The 13,835-nt window shown below is 48.7% G+C and overlaps 5 protein-coding genes across 5 annotated transcripts; 4 read left to right on the top strand and 1 right to left on the bottom strand.

Moving 5' to 3' along the window:
• Nucleotides 1-1,602: 1,602 nt before the first annotated feature.
• PFICI_13146 (uncharacterized protein) lies at nucleotides 1,603-3,911 on the top strand (the record flags this gene model as incomplete). The annotated part of the gene is made up of 8 exons (XM_007841727.1): nucleotides 1,603-2,108; nucleotides 2,185-2,375; nucleotides 2,439-2,860; nucleotides 2,920-3,111; nucleotides 3,165-3,308; nucleotides 3,364-3,494; nucleotides 3,550-3,734; nucleotides 3,787-3,911. 8 exons carry the CDS (start codon nucleotides 1,603-1,605, stop codon nucleotides 3,909-3,911), a joined length of 1,896 nt encoding a protein of 631 aa, XP_007839918.1.
• Nucleotides 3,912-4,710: 799 nt separating this feature from the next.
• On the top strand, nucleotides 4,711-5,826 carry PFICI_13145 (uncharacterized protein; the record flags this gene model as incomplete). The annotated part of the gene is made up of 3 exons (XM_007841726.1): nucleotides 4,711-4,746; nucleotides 4,816-5,241; nucleotides 5,353-5,826. The coding sequence occupies 3 exons, from the start codon at nucleotides 4,711-4,713 to the stop codon at nucleotides 5,824-5,826; spliced, it is 936 nt and encodes a 311-aa protein (XP_007839917.1).
• A 1,660-nt stretch (nucleotides 5,827-7,486) lies between these two features.
• Nucleotides 7,487-8,422, top strand: PFICI_13144 (uncharacterized protein; the record flags this gene model as incomplete). The annotated part of the gene is made up of 5 exons (XM_007841725.1): nucleotides 7,487-7,523; nucleotides 7,585-7,649; nucleotides 7,716-7,937; nucleotides 8,006-8,154; nucleotides 8,251-8,422. The coding sequence occupies 5 exons, from the start codon at nucleotides 7,487-7,489 to the stop codon at nucleotides 8,420-8,422; spliced, it is 645 nt and encodes a 214-aa protein (XP_007839916.1).
• Nucleotides 8,423-9,624: 1,202 nt separating this feature from the next.
• PFICI_13143 (uncharacterized protein) lies at nucleotides 9,625-10,475 on the top strand (the record flags this gene model as incomplete). Its single annotated transcript, XM_007841724.1, has 4 exons — nucleotides 9,625-9,770; nucleotides 9,827-9,942; nucleotides 10,003-10,325; nucleotides 10,383-10,475. The coding sequence occupies 4 exons, from the start codon at nucleotides 9,625-9,627 to the stop codon at nucleotides 10,473-10,475; spliced, it is 678 nt and encodes a 225-aa protein (XP_007839915.1).
• Nucleotides 10,476-10,900: 425 nt separating this feature from the next.
• On the bottom strand, nucleotides 10,901-13,127 carry PFICI_13142 (uncharacterized protein; the record flags this gene model as incomplete). Its single annotated transcript, XM_007841723.1, has 6 exons — nucleotides 10,901-11,351; nucleotides 11,414-11,701; nucleotides 11,874-12,082; nucleotides 12,144-12,299; nucleotides 12,373-12,791; nucleotides 12,869-13,127. 6 exons carry the CDS (start codon nucleotides 13,125-13,127, stop codon nucleotides 10,901-10,903), a joined length of 1,782 nt encoding a protein of 593 aa, XP_007839914.1.
• Nucleotides 13,128-13,835: the final 708 nt, after the last annotated feature.

The raw sequence follows: 13,835 nt of genomic DNA, 5'->3' as shown, positions 1-13,835 counted from the left end.
TACCTGCATCGAACGAGACGCAGAATACTTCTTGGGGCCTTGGTACAACTGGTCACGCCCACACATGGATACCATGTCACCTGCTGCCAATGCACCCGAGCAGAGTTGCAATGGGAATCTTGAAATACTTTTGCGCTCCTGTTTCCATGGAGAATCATCGCTCCCCCAAATGTGCTCCCCAGTTGGACCTCCATGGATGTCTCGGGCTGCCAAGCAGTGCCAAGATTGGAGTTTGTTCGTTCCATGTACCTACTGAATCTATCTCACTGGCAAACTGACCGACTTCTCCGAAGCGTGGGCTGCGGGGAGCAATCCCATCTTGGTTCATGGCAAGAGCCTCAGTTTCGGATACATAGATTGCCTCGCCTGGTTCCGAATGCCTCCAGCTCAATGGGCTTCTATACGTACTTCCGAATGTGGACATGTTGCTCTGTTCTTCCCGTGTACCACAGGTTCGGCAGCGTTTTATTTTTGTTTTGGTCCATTGTCAACAAAGCATGTAAGTATCCGTCTTTGGAAACCTGCAGAAAGCCCACGCGATGTCCCTCCCGCTTGAGCATCAAGCAAAAAAATAAAAAAAATAAAAAAATCCCTTTGCCGCGTTTCCAGTAGCTCGTGAGGCCGTTCCGGCATGCAGTGTCCGTCCACTGTCCAGGTTCTCAACGGTACGTGTCAGCCAAGCAGCCTCCCCATATCGGTACTTTTCACTCCCGCTCCCAGTCATGCCGGCATGGTCACCGTCACCGTCCACTCAGAGAAGGGTTCTCCGCACAACCCGGACGTGTACAAGTTGATGCAGCTGCCAGGGTGCTCGTGAGTTGTTTCCGACTGCATACCAGAGCTACATACACTACCCGTATATACCTATTTGGCCACACATTTGTATACTGTCAACCTACCTACTTACTGACTGTACATTACTCCAGCTCTTGCTGCTGTACAAAGAAGCAAGCAGAAGCAGGCAAGCAAGCACGAGGCACAGGGTCTGACCCCCTCTCCTCCTCATGTTTTCCTACGTGTTTCCCAATGACTCAAAAAAAAGACGACTGTTCTGTTCCACACTCCTGTCATCGCCAATCACGCCGTGCATATATCGTTCTTCTCTGCCAAGCGAGCCCAGATATGCTCATCTACGCGCGAAGGATGCTCCCCGTAACCGGGCTCGGCTTGGGATAACTTACCTACATACATTAGCACAAGAAGCTACTTGCAAGGGCGCCAAGCTTATGGAAATAACGTTCCAGGAACTAATAAAATCTACTACCACCATGACAGCAACCATGACCCCGGGTTCGGTAAGCTCCTGGCTACCCATCGTCATGTGGTCATCCATGACTTGTGCGTATGAGAGTCTACCTCTGGTAGGTATATATATCTATATCTTGTCCACTGCAATCATTTCAAGTCTCATGTAACCTACCGTGACCCGAGAGTTTCCCATCATTCCCTTCTTCCATTGATTCTTTCTGGGGAGTAATAGAGTCTTGTATCACTCTCATCCCCTCTTATCCGGTCTTTCTCTTTATATAAGCTCTACACACCTGCAGCCACATTAGTAGTGCCTTTCTCAGAGTGAACTCTGAACAAATAGCATTCTCCATCATGCGGGCTCCCTTCGTGGCAGGCTTTGCAACGGCCTTGCTGGCTGTTCCCACCTTTGGCTACGAGGTGCAGACGCCGCCACTGGACACGGATTGGACCTACACCGTCGGCGAGAACCCCTGGCCCGAGCATCCGCGGCCGCTGCTGCAGCGAGACTCGTGGCAGAGCCTCAATGGCATCTGGAAGTACCGGCCCGCGTCCGACGGCGAGGGCAAGATTGCGCCCGTCAACGAGACGCTCACCCAGGATGTGCTTGTGCCCTCTTGTCTCGAGAGCGCCCTCTCTGGAGTCCAGGCTCTTAATGTGACCTACTCCTGGTGGACCCGAGACTTGGACGTTCCGCACGAGTGGTGGAACAATGGCCGCGTCCTGCTCAACTTTGAAGCCGTCGACTATGAGGCCACGGTTTTTGTCAACGGCCAAAACGTCGGTACGCACACGGGCGGATATTGGCATTTCACCTATGATGTGACCGACTTCCTCAAGCGAAATGGCACGAACAAACTGTAAGACTGCCCATTCTAAGTGAACATGTACACCAATTTTATAATCATTCGTGCTAATGTTGAATCACATCTACAGTGCAGTGTTTGTTTTTGACCCTACGGATATTGATCCGGCAACCTGGAATATCCCCGTAGGCAAGCAAACTCGCAATCCAGGCCACATTTTTTACCGTTCCTGCACTGGTATCTGGCAGACGGTCTGGATGGAAAATGTACCAAACACTTATATCAGCGGTCTGGACATTGCTGCTGGAATGGACGGTCAAGGTAAGTCTGCCCCAGATTGTCATTCTCCGGTTCTTGACCCCATGTGTTGACACTTTGTCGCAGTCGACATTACTGTGAATGTGACGACTGCGGGTACTTATCCCGAAGGCGGGACAAGCGCCAGCATATCCGTCATTGATGCAGATGGTAATGAGGTTGGTTCATACGAGGGCGCAGCGAACCAAGCCCTCAGCTTCACGGTCGACTCTCCAGATCTCTGGTCCCCCGACTCGCCCACTCTGTACAACCTGACCATTACGGTAGGCGATGATGAGGTCTCGAGCTATACGGGATTCCGAACCATCTCCAAAGGTGAAGTCAACGGCATCCTCCGGCCGTTGCTGAACGGCGAGTTCTTTTTCCATTTTGGCACACTCGATCAGGGATTCTGGCCCGACGGCATTTATACGCCTCCCAATAGGGAAGCCATGGTCTATGACTTGCACTACCTCAAGAGCCTTGGAATGAACATGCTTCGGAAACATGTGAGTTTTGATTCCCATTTCCCGTAATAATAGACTTGGGTCTAATGTGAGGACTATAGATCAAAGTAGAGCCAGCTCTATTCTACCGCGCATGCGATGAGTTGGGCATCTTGTTGATTCAGGACATGCCGTGCCTCTATCCCAAGGACTCTGACAATGTTTTCCCAAATGCTGCGCAGCAAGCTGAATTTGAACGACAATTTGATATCCTCATCAACCAGCACAAATCCTATCCCAGCATTTACACATGGGTGAGCTAGACACATCATTGGTTCAACTTACCGTCAACGCTAATGCGAGCCAGGTCATTTATAATGAGGGTTGGGGTCAAATCAATGACGGGTCTCTCCCTGAAGCTAGATTGACAGCCAGGGCAAAGGAACTGGACCCTACAAGATTGATTGATGCCACCACCGGTTGGTGGGACCATGGCGTTGGCGACTTCTCGGTATGACTACATGGACCACAATGTGACAAGGTTGTAATGAACTAACAAGTAACAGGATAACCACCACTACGCCAACCCTCAATGCGGAACACCATTTTACAGTATTCGCTCGTCGCCCTATGACCCATCGAGAATTGCCCTCCAGGGAGAGTTTGGTGGCATTGGACAGAACCTGTCTATTGAGCAGTAAGCATGTCCCAAACAATTCATGATTACGATGACTGACCATAAAACTATTCAGCTTGTGGAACGTCGAGTTTGCCATTAATCACATTAATGAAACCTATGAGCTCGATGCCGACTTGGACGCCTACAACTACCGAGCGCATCTCCTGCTCGACGAACTCCGCCAACAAACCGAATACTATGCCTGCAGCGGAGCCGTCTGGACCCAGACCACTGATGTCGAAGGAGAGGTCAATGGACGTGAGTATCAATCCCAAATTGTCATGAGAGTTTGACTAAAATTCACGGCTAGTATTGTCATATGACCGAAGAATCGAACGTCCGTACTCTGATCAGTGGAAGGCTGATATTCAAGCTCTGTACGATACTGCCAAGGCAAAGGCTGGTGGTGGCAACGCGACGATTGAGATGAGCTGAGCTGAGAAACACCGGACGTTATGTAAATGGGGAGAAACAACAAATACTAATTGAAATTTCATGAATAATCAATGCCAATAATGATCAATCTCTAGCCGCTTGATTTTCACCGTGTAACCATGGTCTTGAATAATGAAGAGATCCATATCTCTTGTTATCGCAAAATTTGTAGAGATAAGAAAATATTCCTCCTCTTGGCTCTAGATTTAAGTCTGCAGGATATTTTCACTGCAATTTTAACCCACGCAAAGGGGACATTGCATACATAGTATAAGGCACAGTGCATTGTGCAGTACCTTTATTTAGTATCAATTGTGGGGACATGCTCCAAGCACCATTACCTCGTCACCTTTGTTCAGTAGCAAGCAACTCAGGTTCACAACCTGCTTTTCTCCCAAAATGGCCGGTAGCAATAAAGCTCCAATGCACAATAGATGCCGTCCACTAGGAAGATGTCCCCGATATTTGGGAGGACTCGCCAGAAGTCTCAAGAATGATGCCATTTTGTATGCATGGTTACCTATACATTTTCCTTGCGTTTCTTTTATTTTCGCAATGATTACTCACTTTCGCACGGTAAACATAAGCGACATGCTTAAGTAACACGCAAGCGGGCTTAGCAATTGCACCGCCAGCCCAGCTCCGTCGGCGGTAAGGAGAAACGAGTGCCACGGATTTCGGAATTCATACAAGACACACCACCATTTATAAATAGTTGATTGTATGGTCTTGATTTCACAAGATAGCAAATGAAGAGACATTTTCGATACAATTGCTGCATACATTATTCACTTCCAAAATGTCCAGCACATTTCAGAACATTGCGATTGTGGGAGTAAGGCAATTCTACAAATCTTGCTATTGCGCATCTTGAAAATTAAAGCTCAAGGATAATCGTGACTAGGCATCTGGAAATGTAGGCGCCGCAGCCGTACAAGAACTCCTCGCCCAGGGCTTCACCGTGACGGCCCTAACGCGCGCCTCCTCGACAGCCACCTTTCCGGCGGGGGTCCGAGTCGAAAAGATCGACGACTACAGCTCGGTCACGGCCCTGACGGCCGCGCTCCGGGGCCAGGATGCCGTCGTGTCTGCCGTCGCGACCACGGTGGTGCCCAGCCAGATTGCCCTGGTGGACGCTGCCGTGGCCGCTGGCGTGAAGAGATTCCTTCCCTCGGAATTTGGCGCCAATACGCGGACACTTGTCGGCAATGATGGCGTTACGGCGGCGCTTGGCACCAAGACGCGGGTGAATGATTATCTTGTTCAAAAGAGTTCTGAGAATGAAGACTTTTCCTGGACTAGTGTCGTTGCTGGAAGTTTCTTTGACTGGGTAAGTTTTGCTTTTTTTCTTTTTCCTCCTCCTTCCTTCGTTGGTCTCAGTGTTCAATCATGGACATGCTTGGGAATCAACAGACTAACCACTCGTCATCGCCTACATCAGAGCTTGGACATGGGCACATACGCATTCAACAAAACGACCAAGACGGCGACCATTTTCGATTCGGGCAATGCGCCCCTGCACGTCTCGACCGTGCCCTTCATCGCCAAAGCCGTCGCTGCCGTGCTGCGCCATCCCGAGGAGACCAAGAACCGATACGTCACCATTGCCTCGGGCTACACCAGCCAGAATAAGCTGCTTCAAAGAGCCGAAAAAACCACGGGGCAGACGTGGACAGTTGAGCGCGTTGCCACGGCGGATCTGAAAAGGGTAGGGCGAGAGGCACTCGAACGGGGTGATTTTGGCGCCGCTTTTGGGCCGCTCTTGCAGAGCCATTTGTTCCAAGATGATGGGGGCCGGCTTGTGACGACCGAGAATGACAATGATGTTCTCGGCCTACGCGAGGAAGATTTGGATGCTATCTTTGACGAATGGCTGGTCGCGGAGAAGGGAAAGGCCTGGGCATCAGGACTCTAAGAGCTAGTCGCCTAGAACTTTGTGTGTACAAGTATGTTATTCTATGCAAATAAAGATTATTGGCTAGCAGATATCATACAGAAAAGGCGAGCATAATACTCCCCAAAGTCAGTATTATAAGTGATATATAACTTGATCTAACCAAACACTAAACAACCCCAAGCAGCTGCTAACCTTGGAGATAAATGGTATAGCACAATGAGGATTTGGAAAAGGCCCGACAAAAGTAAGAACCAATATAGCAAAAAGAATGCACCGTTAATCCAAAACAAAAAAGACATGCCCACTGGCGGAATTGAACCGCCGACTTTCGCATGTCGCATATACCAGTGAAGGTTACAAGTGCGACGCAATACCACTATGCCAAGCGGGCTTGTTGAGGAGTAGCTGATCCAGCTGAAGCGGCTGGATTAACTGCTTTTGGACATAGCCGGCTTATAGAGACTTATACTGATTGTGACTCCACCGGGTTGAGCGTTTCTTGGCTTCGAGTGCAATTGCAAATCTGATTATCCACATCACTTTTATCGATTCATCTTCTAGCGGCTATAAATCTGGTCTTTTGCAGTATTTTCATCTTGTGTACACGCCCGCCAAGCGACAGAATGCCTGGTGCAGGTTGCATGCTAGAACTTCCGGACGAGTGTGATTGCCACGGCTCGCATGCAGTCTTTTCAAATTTGTACAAACGAGCAAAAAAGTCTCAAAGCCATGGCCAGGTCCATCACCGATTATAATAATTTCTGGCAGATGTGTGTCGCAAATCACAGCGTGCACGCATCAAGAGTGTAGACACCTTTTACTACAATCATTGGCCAATTCTTGTCACTTTTCTCGTGCGCACCTAAGTACTCATTTCGGTCGCCTAGCCTTTCTCATAGAGATATTCTACGGTCTCAAAAGTACAACCACTATAAAGATTCTCGTTGGAGGTTAGGCGCGGTATTGCCATTGGTATTGGTTCATCTTGTCGATGCAATCACAAGAATATGTCCTTGAAAGCTCCATGTCATCCCAATGTGCCTCGAGAGAGGCGGTGGAAGCCGAAGAGAGCCATCCCATGGTCGCAAATGTCGATATCTAGATCAATTCTCAAGCGCAGCTCATCTGCAAGACGAAACTCAATCAGACTGCCAGTGTCGAAGGAGAGAACATTAAAAAGCATCGTCAGGTGCCATTCACATCGCTTTCGTGACTATATGATCCGGACCCACCAAGCAACTGGTAGCGCCAGGAGTCTGTTTCTACATTCCGGTTGAAGAGATCCTCAAATACTCGACATTCACTATATCTGACAAACCCCAACTATTCTCGCCCGAAACACGACAAAAATCCATTAATCAGCTTCAAAGGTATCACGAGCGTTTGGAAGTAAGGCTCGGCCATTTATTGCATAAGCTGAATTGCCGATAGACGCGAGTCTTAGAAATGAGTCCAAAAGGTCCCACAAAACTCGGAACCGAAGGAATGCCCAGCCCGGCAGTCGGGTCAACGAGGGAATGCTTCGTCAGCCTCGGATTGGCTAGCCATGTAAATGAACTTCATAAAAGCTATTTATATCATCTAACTAAAGGCTCTATTGGCAGTGATTTACTCGATTGTAGGTATCATCAAGCTCCAAGCAAGTTCTGATTCTTGTGTTCTCTTACGTCAAATCGCAATGTCCACAATAAACCCCATCACGGTCTATGTTCACAGTGAGTTTGCTACATGATTCATGTATAATCAGAAAATCAAGCTGACGTTCTTGTAATGTAGCCGGTGGACCGAATCCCTGGAAAGTCACCATCATACTGGAGGAGCTTGGTCTGCCGTATACCAAGGTAACTCAGCAACGGAAGTAAATGGATGGTATTTGATAAGACTGACAAGAGTTGCTTGAATTGCAGATAGTCGTAGATAACCCAAAGGAAGATTGGTTCACGGCCATCAACCCAAATGGTCGCCTGCCAGCCATGATTGACCCAAACAAGGAACTCACCCTCTGGGAGTCGGGGGCCATAGTCGAATACCTGGTCGAGACCTACGACAAGGAGCAAAAACTCTTCGTCGACGACTTTGCCACGAAATGGCACCTGAGACAATTTCTTCACTTTCAAATGTCTGGCCAGGTCAGTTACCTTGATGCAAATGCTCTCAAGTCAATTCAGTTGATCAGTACTGCTTACACGTATGACAGGGTCCATACTATGGCCAAGCTGTCTGGTTCCAAAAGTGCCCCGAGGATGTTCCCATGGCGAAGCGGCGATATATTGAACAATCAGTTCGCGTCGTCGAGGTGCTTGACAAGATGCTTGAGGGAAAAGAGTATCTGGCTGCCAACAGACTGTAAGCTCCGACCCCCCCGCTTCATTAATCCTTAAATCAAAAAAAAAAAAAAAAAAAAAGGAAGGACGAGCCTTGGATTCTAACGGTCGCTGATAGGACATATGCCGATCTGTCTTTCGTTCCTTGGAACCATGTTCTACTGAGTGCACCATTCTTCCGCGAAGCACTATGGGATAAATATGACCTGGCCAAGAAATGTCCAAACTTTATCGCTTGGCATGAGAGACTCATGGCTCGGCCATCCGTGAAGGCTGTGTATGGTCTATAAGAATATATACCTATCCAGGGTAGAAAAGACTTGAATATTGTTAGGTCATACATATGTCCCACTTGAGGACCTTTGTGATAGCGAGAATAGAGATCTTGTATGCATGCGCGCAACCTCTAGTACGGAATCAGAGCAGACAATCCCTACGCAAACTAAGCCACAAATTTGTGCTTTTGAATAACAACTGGCACTTCTGGGCAGATTCTAAGTAAATCACGGCGAAAGATTTGATATAAACAATTTACTATGTTCATAAGCACTCAAAAAGTCATTTATTTTTGGCTGTATCGATTCAAGAACCAAACAATTACATTCTTTGCCATTCATCTGGCATAATTTCGAACACAGGTGCCCTCCCGCTTGAAGATTTACATGATACCATTATGAGCCTCACTGCATCCTCAGGTTGTATATTAGAGCGCAGTCCAATGCCATATTAGATTCTCCGCCCTTGAAAGCCCACGGCGTTCCTCTTGCGCAGCGCAGCAAGACCTTGACAGGAGGCTCGTAGGGGAGCTTGGTTCGAATTAGCAGCAATTTCTATAATTACTAACAATGCAACTTCTGGAATAAGACAATCGATATGGAATGCCGGCCCCCGGAATTGGTCGTTGCTGTTCTCCGTTAATCCGTCTTCCGTGCAAGGCGAACGGAGCTGCTTACCAATTGAACAAGTCATCGGCGGGAGACTACACGCGACTGCCGAATGGCACATTGTAAACTTCCGTATTTGTCCAGGAACTTTTAGCAATTGTCGGTTATACCTATACTCCGTTGGGGGCGAACTCTCGGCAGTCGAAAGTTGACCATTCCATACATCATCTATGGATGCAATAACGAGTGATTAGTAACGCCATGATTGCTTTCATGACCATTCGGGCCAAGGAACTTCAAATTGGTATCCATGGACTTTGCCCAATCGCGTGCCCCTGGTCTTGACTCCATCTCGGCATTGTGTTCATTGCGCTGCCAAGGCTCTCGGGACCGAGCAAGCGTCGATCGATTTGATGCCCTGTGCTGGCGATGTTATCAACTCAAAGTTACGAATTCAAGAAAATGGTTATAAAATGTCCTTGATATTCGTGTCTATTCTTGTAGAAATTAAGATTATTCATCGATACTCTACATTCACCGTGTGCAACTTTGCTGTGCTAAACACTATCAAAACTCTCCATTTTTTCCAATATTGATTTGTGTCCAATATGTATACTCTGGGCCGGACTCTAGTTCTTGTCCTGATTGGGATTAGCCAAGCGATTGCTATGGACCCGTTTGAACCCCAGATGACATTGCCTCAAATCACGTTTCCGGCCAATAAGACATGCGGCGAAGTCAACGTTTTCTACACGTGAGTGTCCTCGAAGAAAATTCCTACTTGTGCAACCAACTAATCTCCCTGGGCAGTGGACTCACGGCTTACCACCCTTTGGTCATCTCCCGGGGTTTTGATCCTGTGCAGACTGACATTGCTCTACGAAATGATACGGCGAACTTGGTCAAGGCTGGTTTTAATGTTTACGGTATGACACTTGTCAGACCACCAATAATTGATGTCAAAAGGCTAACTGAGCTGGCATCAGTACTCTTTCAAGGACCGGATCAACCAGTATCGAACCTGGGAGATCGTATGAAAGGCCGTGTCTGGGACGTGACTGGTGTTGGCTGGGGTATCCGAAACTCCACCATGCTTGAGCTCGTCGATAGATTTGAAGGTATGAATGATCTCACCATTGAGAATTTTGGACAACATGTTAATCGGGAATCAGCAAACTTGATCGAGTTCCGTGAAGAGGCGCCATTGACGCCAACCGTGTTCAATTGGAGTCCCACTTCACTGGCGCAATCCGTGGTTAGGCACGTACCTCTTATTGAAGATTGCACCGACAAGCCAGGAACACTTTACGTGGGTAGCTTTTCACCTTTTTCTCCATCTGCGTGTTTGCTGATAGTCTAATGACAGGCATATGAAGAGAATTGTCCTCCCGAGCTTTGTGAAAAGGTGACTGTTGTCACTTCTGGAAGTCTTGAAGAACTCCTCGAGGGGATTCAATAGTTAGGCCCTCTTTTGTTGGGTTCAAGAATCGCTCCAACACTGCTACACACGATTTGGTCAATGAGAGACGGTTTAGAAGGCTGATAAAACATCCCCAATTGATCTTTCCTAGGCAGTGAGCATAGAATAGTTGAAATGGGGTTTTCATCTCGTGGGAGGTTTCCCCTACTTGACTTTTACTTCAATTTCTGGTTTTTCAATTGCGATCTGCTTCCCGATGTCATTTCTTATACAATTGTTAAAGAACCAAATCCCTCGTTGCGGATATCTAGAAGCCGTTGCGGCCGTCTTCTATATAGCATTCAATTACATGCGTCTCCTTATATATGCCGCTCGGGCGGTTTACTCTTCTATAACATGCGGCTTTATGTTATACACGCGATCTACAGAGTATTCATGGCCGAATGCCATTCGCATGGCAGCTTTCAGGCCTCGTACTCTGGATCGCTCTGCGCCAACGCCTGTCTGACCTCCTCCACATCCTCATCCTGGTCCTTTGGACCATTCCACCCAGTCGCGGCTTGTAGAACCAAGACAATGGCACTGAGGACGACGGCAGCCTGAAAGAGAACCTTCAAGCCAGCCACGTAGCCGTCAACAGCGACATGATGGTCCACGGTCGACAAGCCGCCGTCGTGGACCAGCGCAGGGCTACCGACGAGCCTCTTGATGAGCAGCTGTCGCGCGTCAGAGAGCTTGTCCGTGCCGTCGACTGTCATGAAGCCCTGCTCCAGTCCATCTCGGAGGCTCCTGACAAAGATGCCGCCGCCAATGGCCGTGCCGAAACTTCCTGCAAAGCCCCGGAATGTGGCGAGCAGGCTTGTTGCAATGTAATGCGTGCTGCTGGGTGTCAAGTGCAGCAAGTGTGCCAACGTGCTAGATCAGACAAATGTCAGCAATCTATCCAGACGAGCTCTGAATGAGCGAGAGTGACTCACTAGTTAAGGGTTGCACCCGTGCAAAGACCGTTGGCAAACAAAATGGCCACGTACACCCAAGTAGGGACACTTGGGTTGCTCGCGAAGCTAAGCATGAACAGCGACAGGCCGAACAAGGCCATGGAGACCAGACTTGGCAGCCAGAAGCTACCAGCACGCTTGACATGCAGCCAGCCGACAATGAGGCCGCCGGCTCCGAATCCGAGATTCGTAGGAATGAGCATGCTTCCACTGGCCCCAGGACTGAAGCCAAATACGGCCAGCGCCGTGATGGGAGCGTAGAATAGTCTATTGAGTTTTTACATTATTAGTCTTTGCCTTGATACATCAAAAGGTTTAGAATGCATAGTAATATCAAGTGTTACACGAACAGTGGGCGTGTTGCAAGGATAAAATTGGTGGTTGATTCCTTTCTGGTGTAACCCCAGAAACGATAGTATCATATATCTTGGGTACTTACACAGTCCAGCGTGTCGCCATGAACCCGAGTTGTGCAAGGCAGGAGAGCAAAGCACCACGGTTTTGGAGTACCACAACCGGGATAATGGGATCGGATGCGACATAGTACTCAAACAGTACAAAAGCGACCAGTGTGCAGGCGGAAACAAGAATTGGAATGATTTGAATCGTTCCAGAGAGACCGTAGAGGAAGAGCACAAGAGTACCGGTCTGCAAAGTGCATCAGTGAATTGTTCATGAAGCAACAAGTGTTATGAGTCTCCTGACTTACTAGTGTGAAGGCACCCAGATAGTCAATTCGCTTCAGTTTAGCAAAGGTCGACACCTCCTCGTCATTCTTTTCTGGCCTGAACGAAGCAGGCAGACTGAAATAAACACCCAGGCCTGCCAAAGCGGCGAGGGGGGTCTGGATCCAGAACAGAAATCTCTGGTAACAAGTTGATCAGCTCCGTCATATAGCTATTGCGCCAATGCCCGATGGAAGGAAATTAATGACTCACCCATCCAGTCACCGGAACCAGCTCGCCGAAAACCACAGCACCAAGACTGACGCCCGTGGTAAAGCCAGTGTTGACAAGTCCCACGAACAAACCTCTTCTTCGCTTACTCGTCAGCTCGAGCACGAGAATCATGGCCGTAGTAAAGATACCAGCACCACCAAGACCAGTGACGACACGGCCCAAGAGGAAGACGGGCAGGCTCGTGGCGGCAGCCGACAACATGGCCCCGGCGACAAAAAAGGCCGAGGTGAACAGAATGATAGTCCGAGGCGAGAAGATGGCCGCCAGTCTCCCGGCAAGGGGGCCAAACGACGACATGGCAATCAGGTACGACGAGGTGAACCACATGGCGTGCTCATAGGCATCGAGCTCGGCGGCAATGGTGCTTTGGGCCATGGTCATGCCCGACATGTTACTCGCTGTTTTCTCTCTCATCAGTAAAGCAAAGTCCGGAAACGCACCGCCAACTAAAAGCTCGCATGCAGAAAAGACATACCTTGCAAGAAAATCAAAACATAAACACTCAGGGCAATCGAGACGCCTCTCCGCGGGCTGACTTTGACGTTGGGCTCATCCAGCCCTGCCGCTGCTGCACACGGCGGCGAAGCTGCGCCTGAGACGGAACTACTCCGGCTCGTCCGTGACGTGGTCTCGGAGCGCAGGAGCGGCGTGGTATCCGAGTAGGCGCCCATGGTAGGCGCCCGCGACGATGCAGCATCGTCGCCGTCGAGGTGGTTATTTTCTGGCACTGGCATTTTTCCTCTTTTGTTTCACTATCTGAGGAGAATTGAATTGCCTAATGGTTGGATCATTTACTGAGCTAGGGATGACTCTGATTAGAGAATTGTACACGTTGAGACGCGGATCTCGGTAGCCGTATCGGAGCCGCGGTGCCGGAACCGGGATTGTTTAGTCCTATCTGACTTACCCATAAATGCGCAGCTGTTATTTTAATGTTCCATTACTCAACAACAGCTGAGTATGATTATTGATTTGATAAAGTACCGTATTTTGAGCGTGTACATGACTTGATTTGTAAATGCCATGAACTGAAATTAGCCGGCAAAAAATGACAATGATGTAGACTCCCTATCCTTATCGTCATCGGATTGGTAAGCCGTTTCGGGGAGGTCGCTCGGACAGGGATCGCTACCCGGCTCGCCCGTTGGTGACGGACCGGCCTGGGCCCGAACCTTCATCTCCAGCGGGGGCTTTGGGACCTAGATATCTGTTGATTTTTTTTCCCCCAACGAGTATATTCTTTGGGAGACTTGGTTATTGAAGGCACGATTGACCAAGGAATGTCTGCATGTTCTTTCAGAGAAGCCTCAAATCTCTCGGTCAAATGAGATTATAAACTCTTCGGTCCGAGAGCATTAAGATTTAAGTGACAGTTTATGAGCTAGGCAGTAGTCAGGCACGCGGATAAGTCGTTGAACACGAGGGATGCAACTTAGGAAACT

The sequence above is a fragment of the Pestalotiopsis fici genome (genome assembly GCF_000516985.1).
Source record: "Pestalotiopsis fici W106-1 unplaced genomic scaffold PFICI_Scf_11, whole genome shotgun sequence".
Lineage (NCBI taxonomy): Eukaryota > Fungi > Ascomycota > Sordariomycetes > Amphisphaeriales > Sporocadaceae > Pestalotiopsis > Pestalotiopsis fici.
This window is presented reverse-complemented; position numbering and strand designations above follow the sequence as displayed.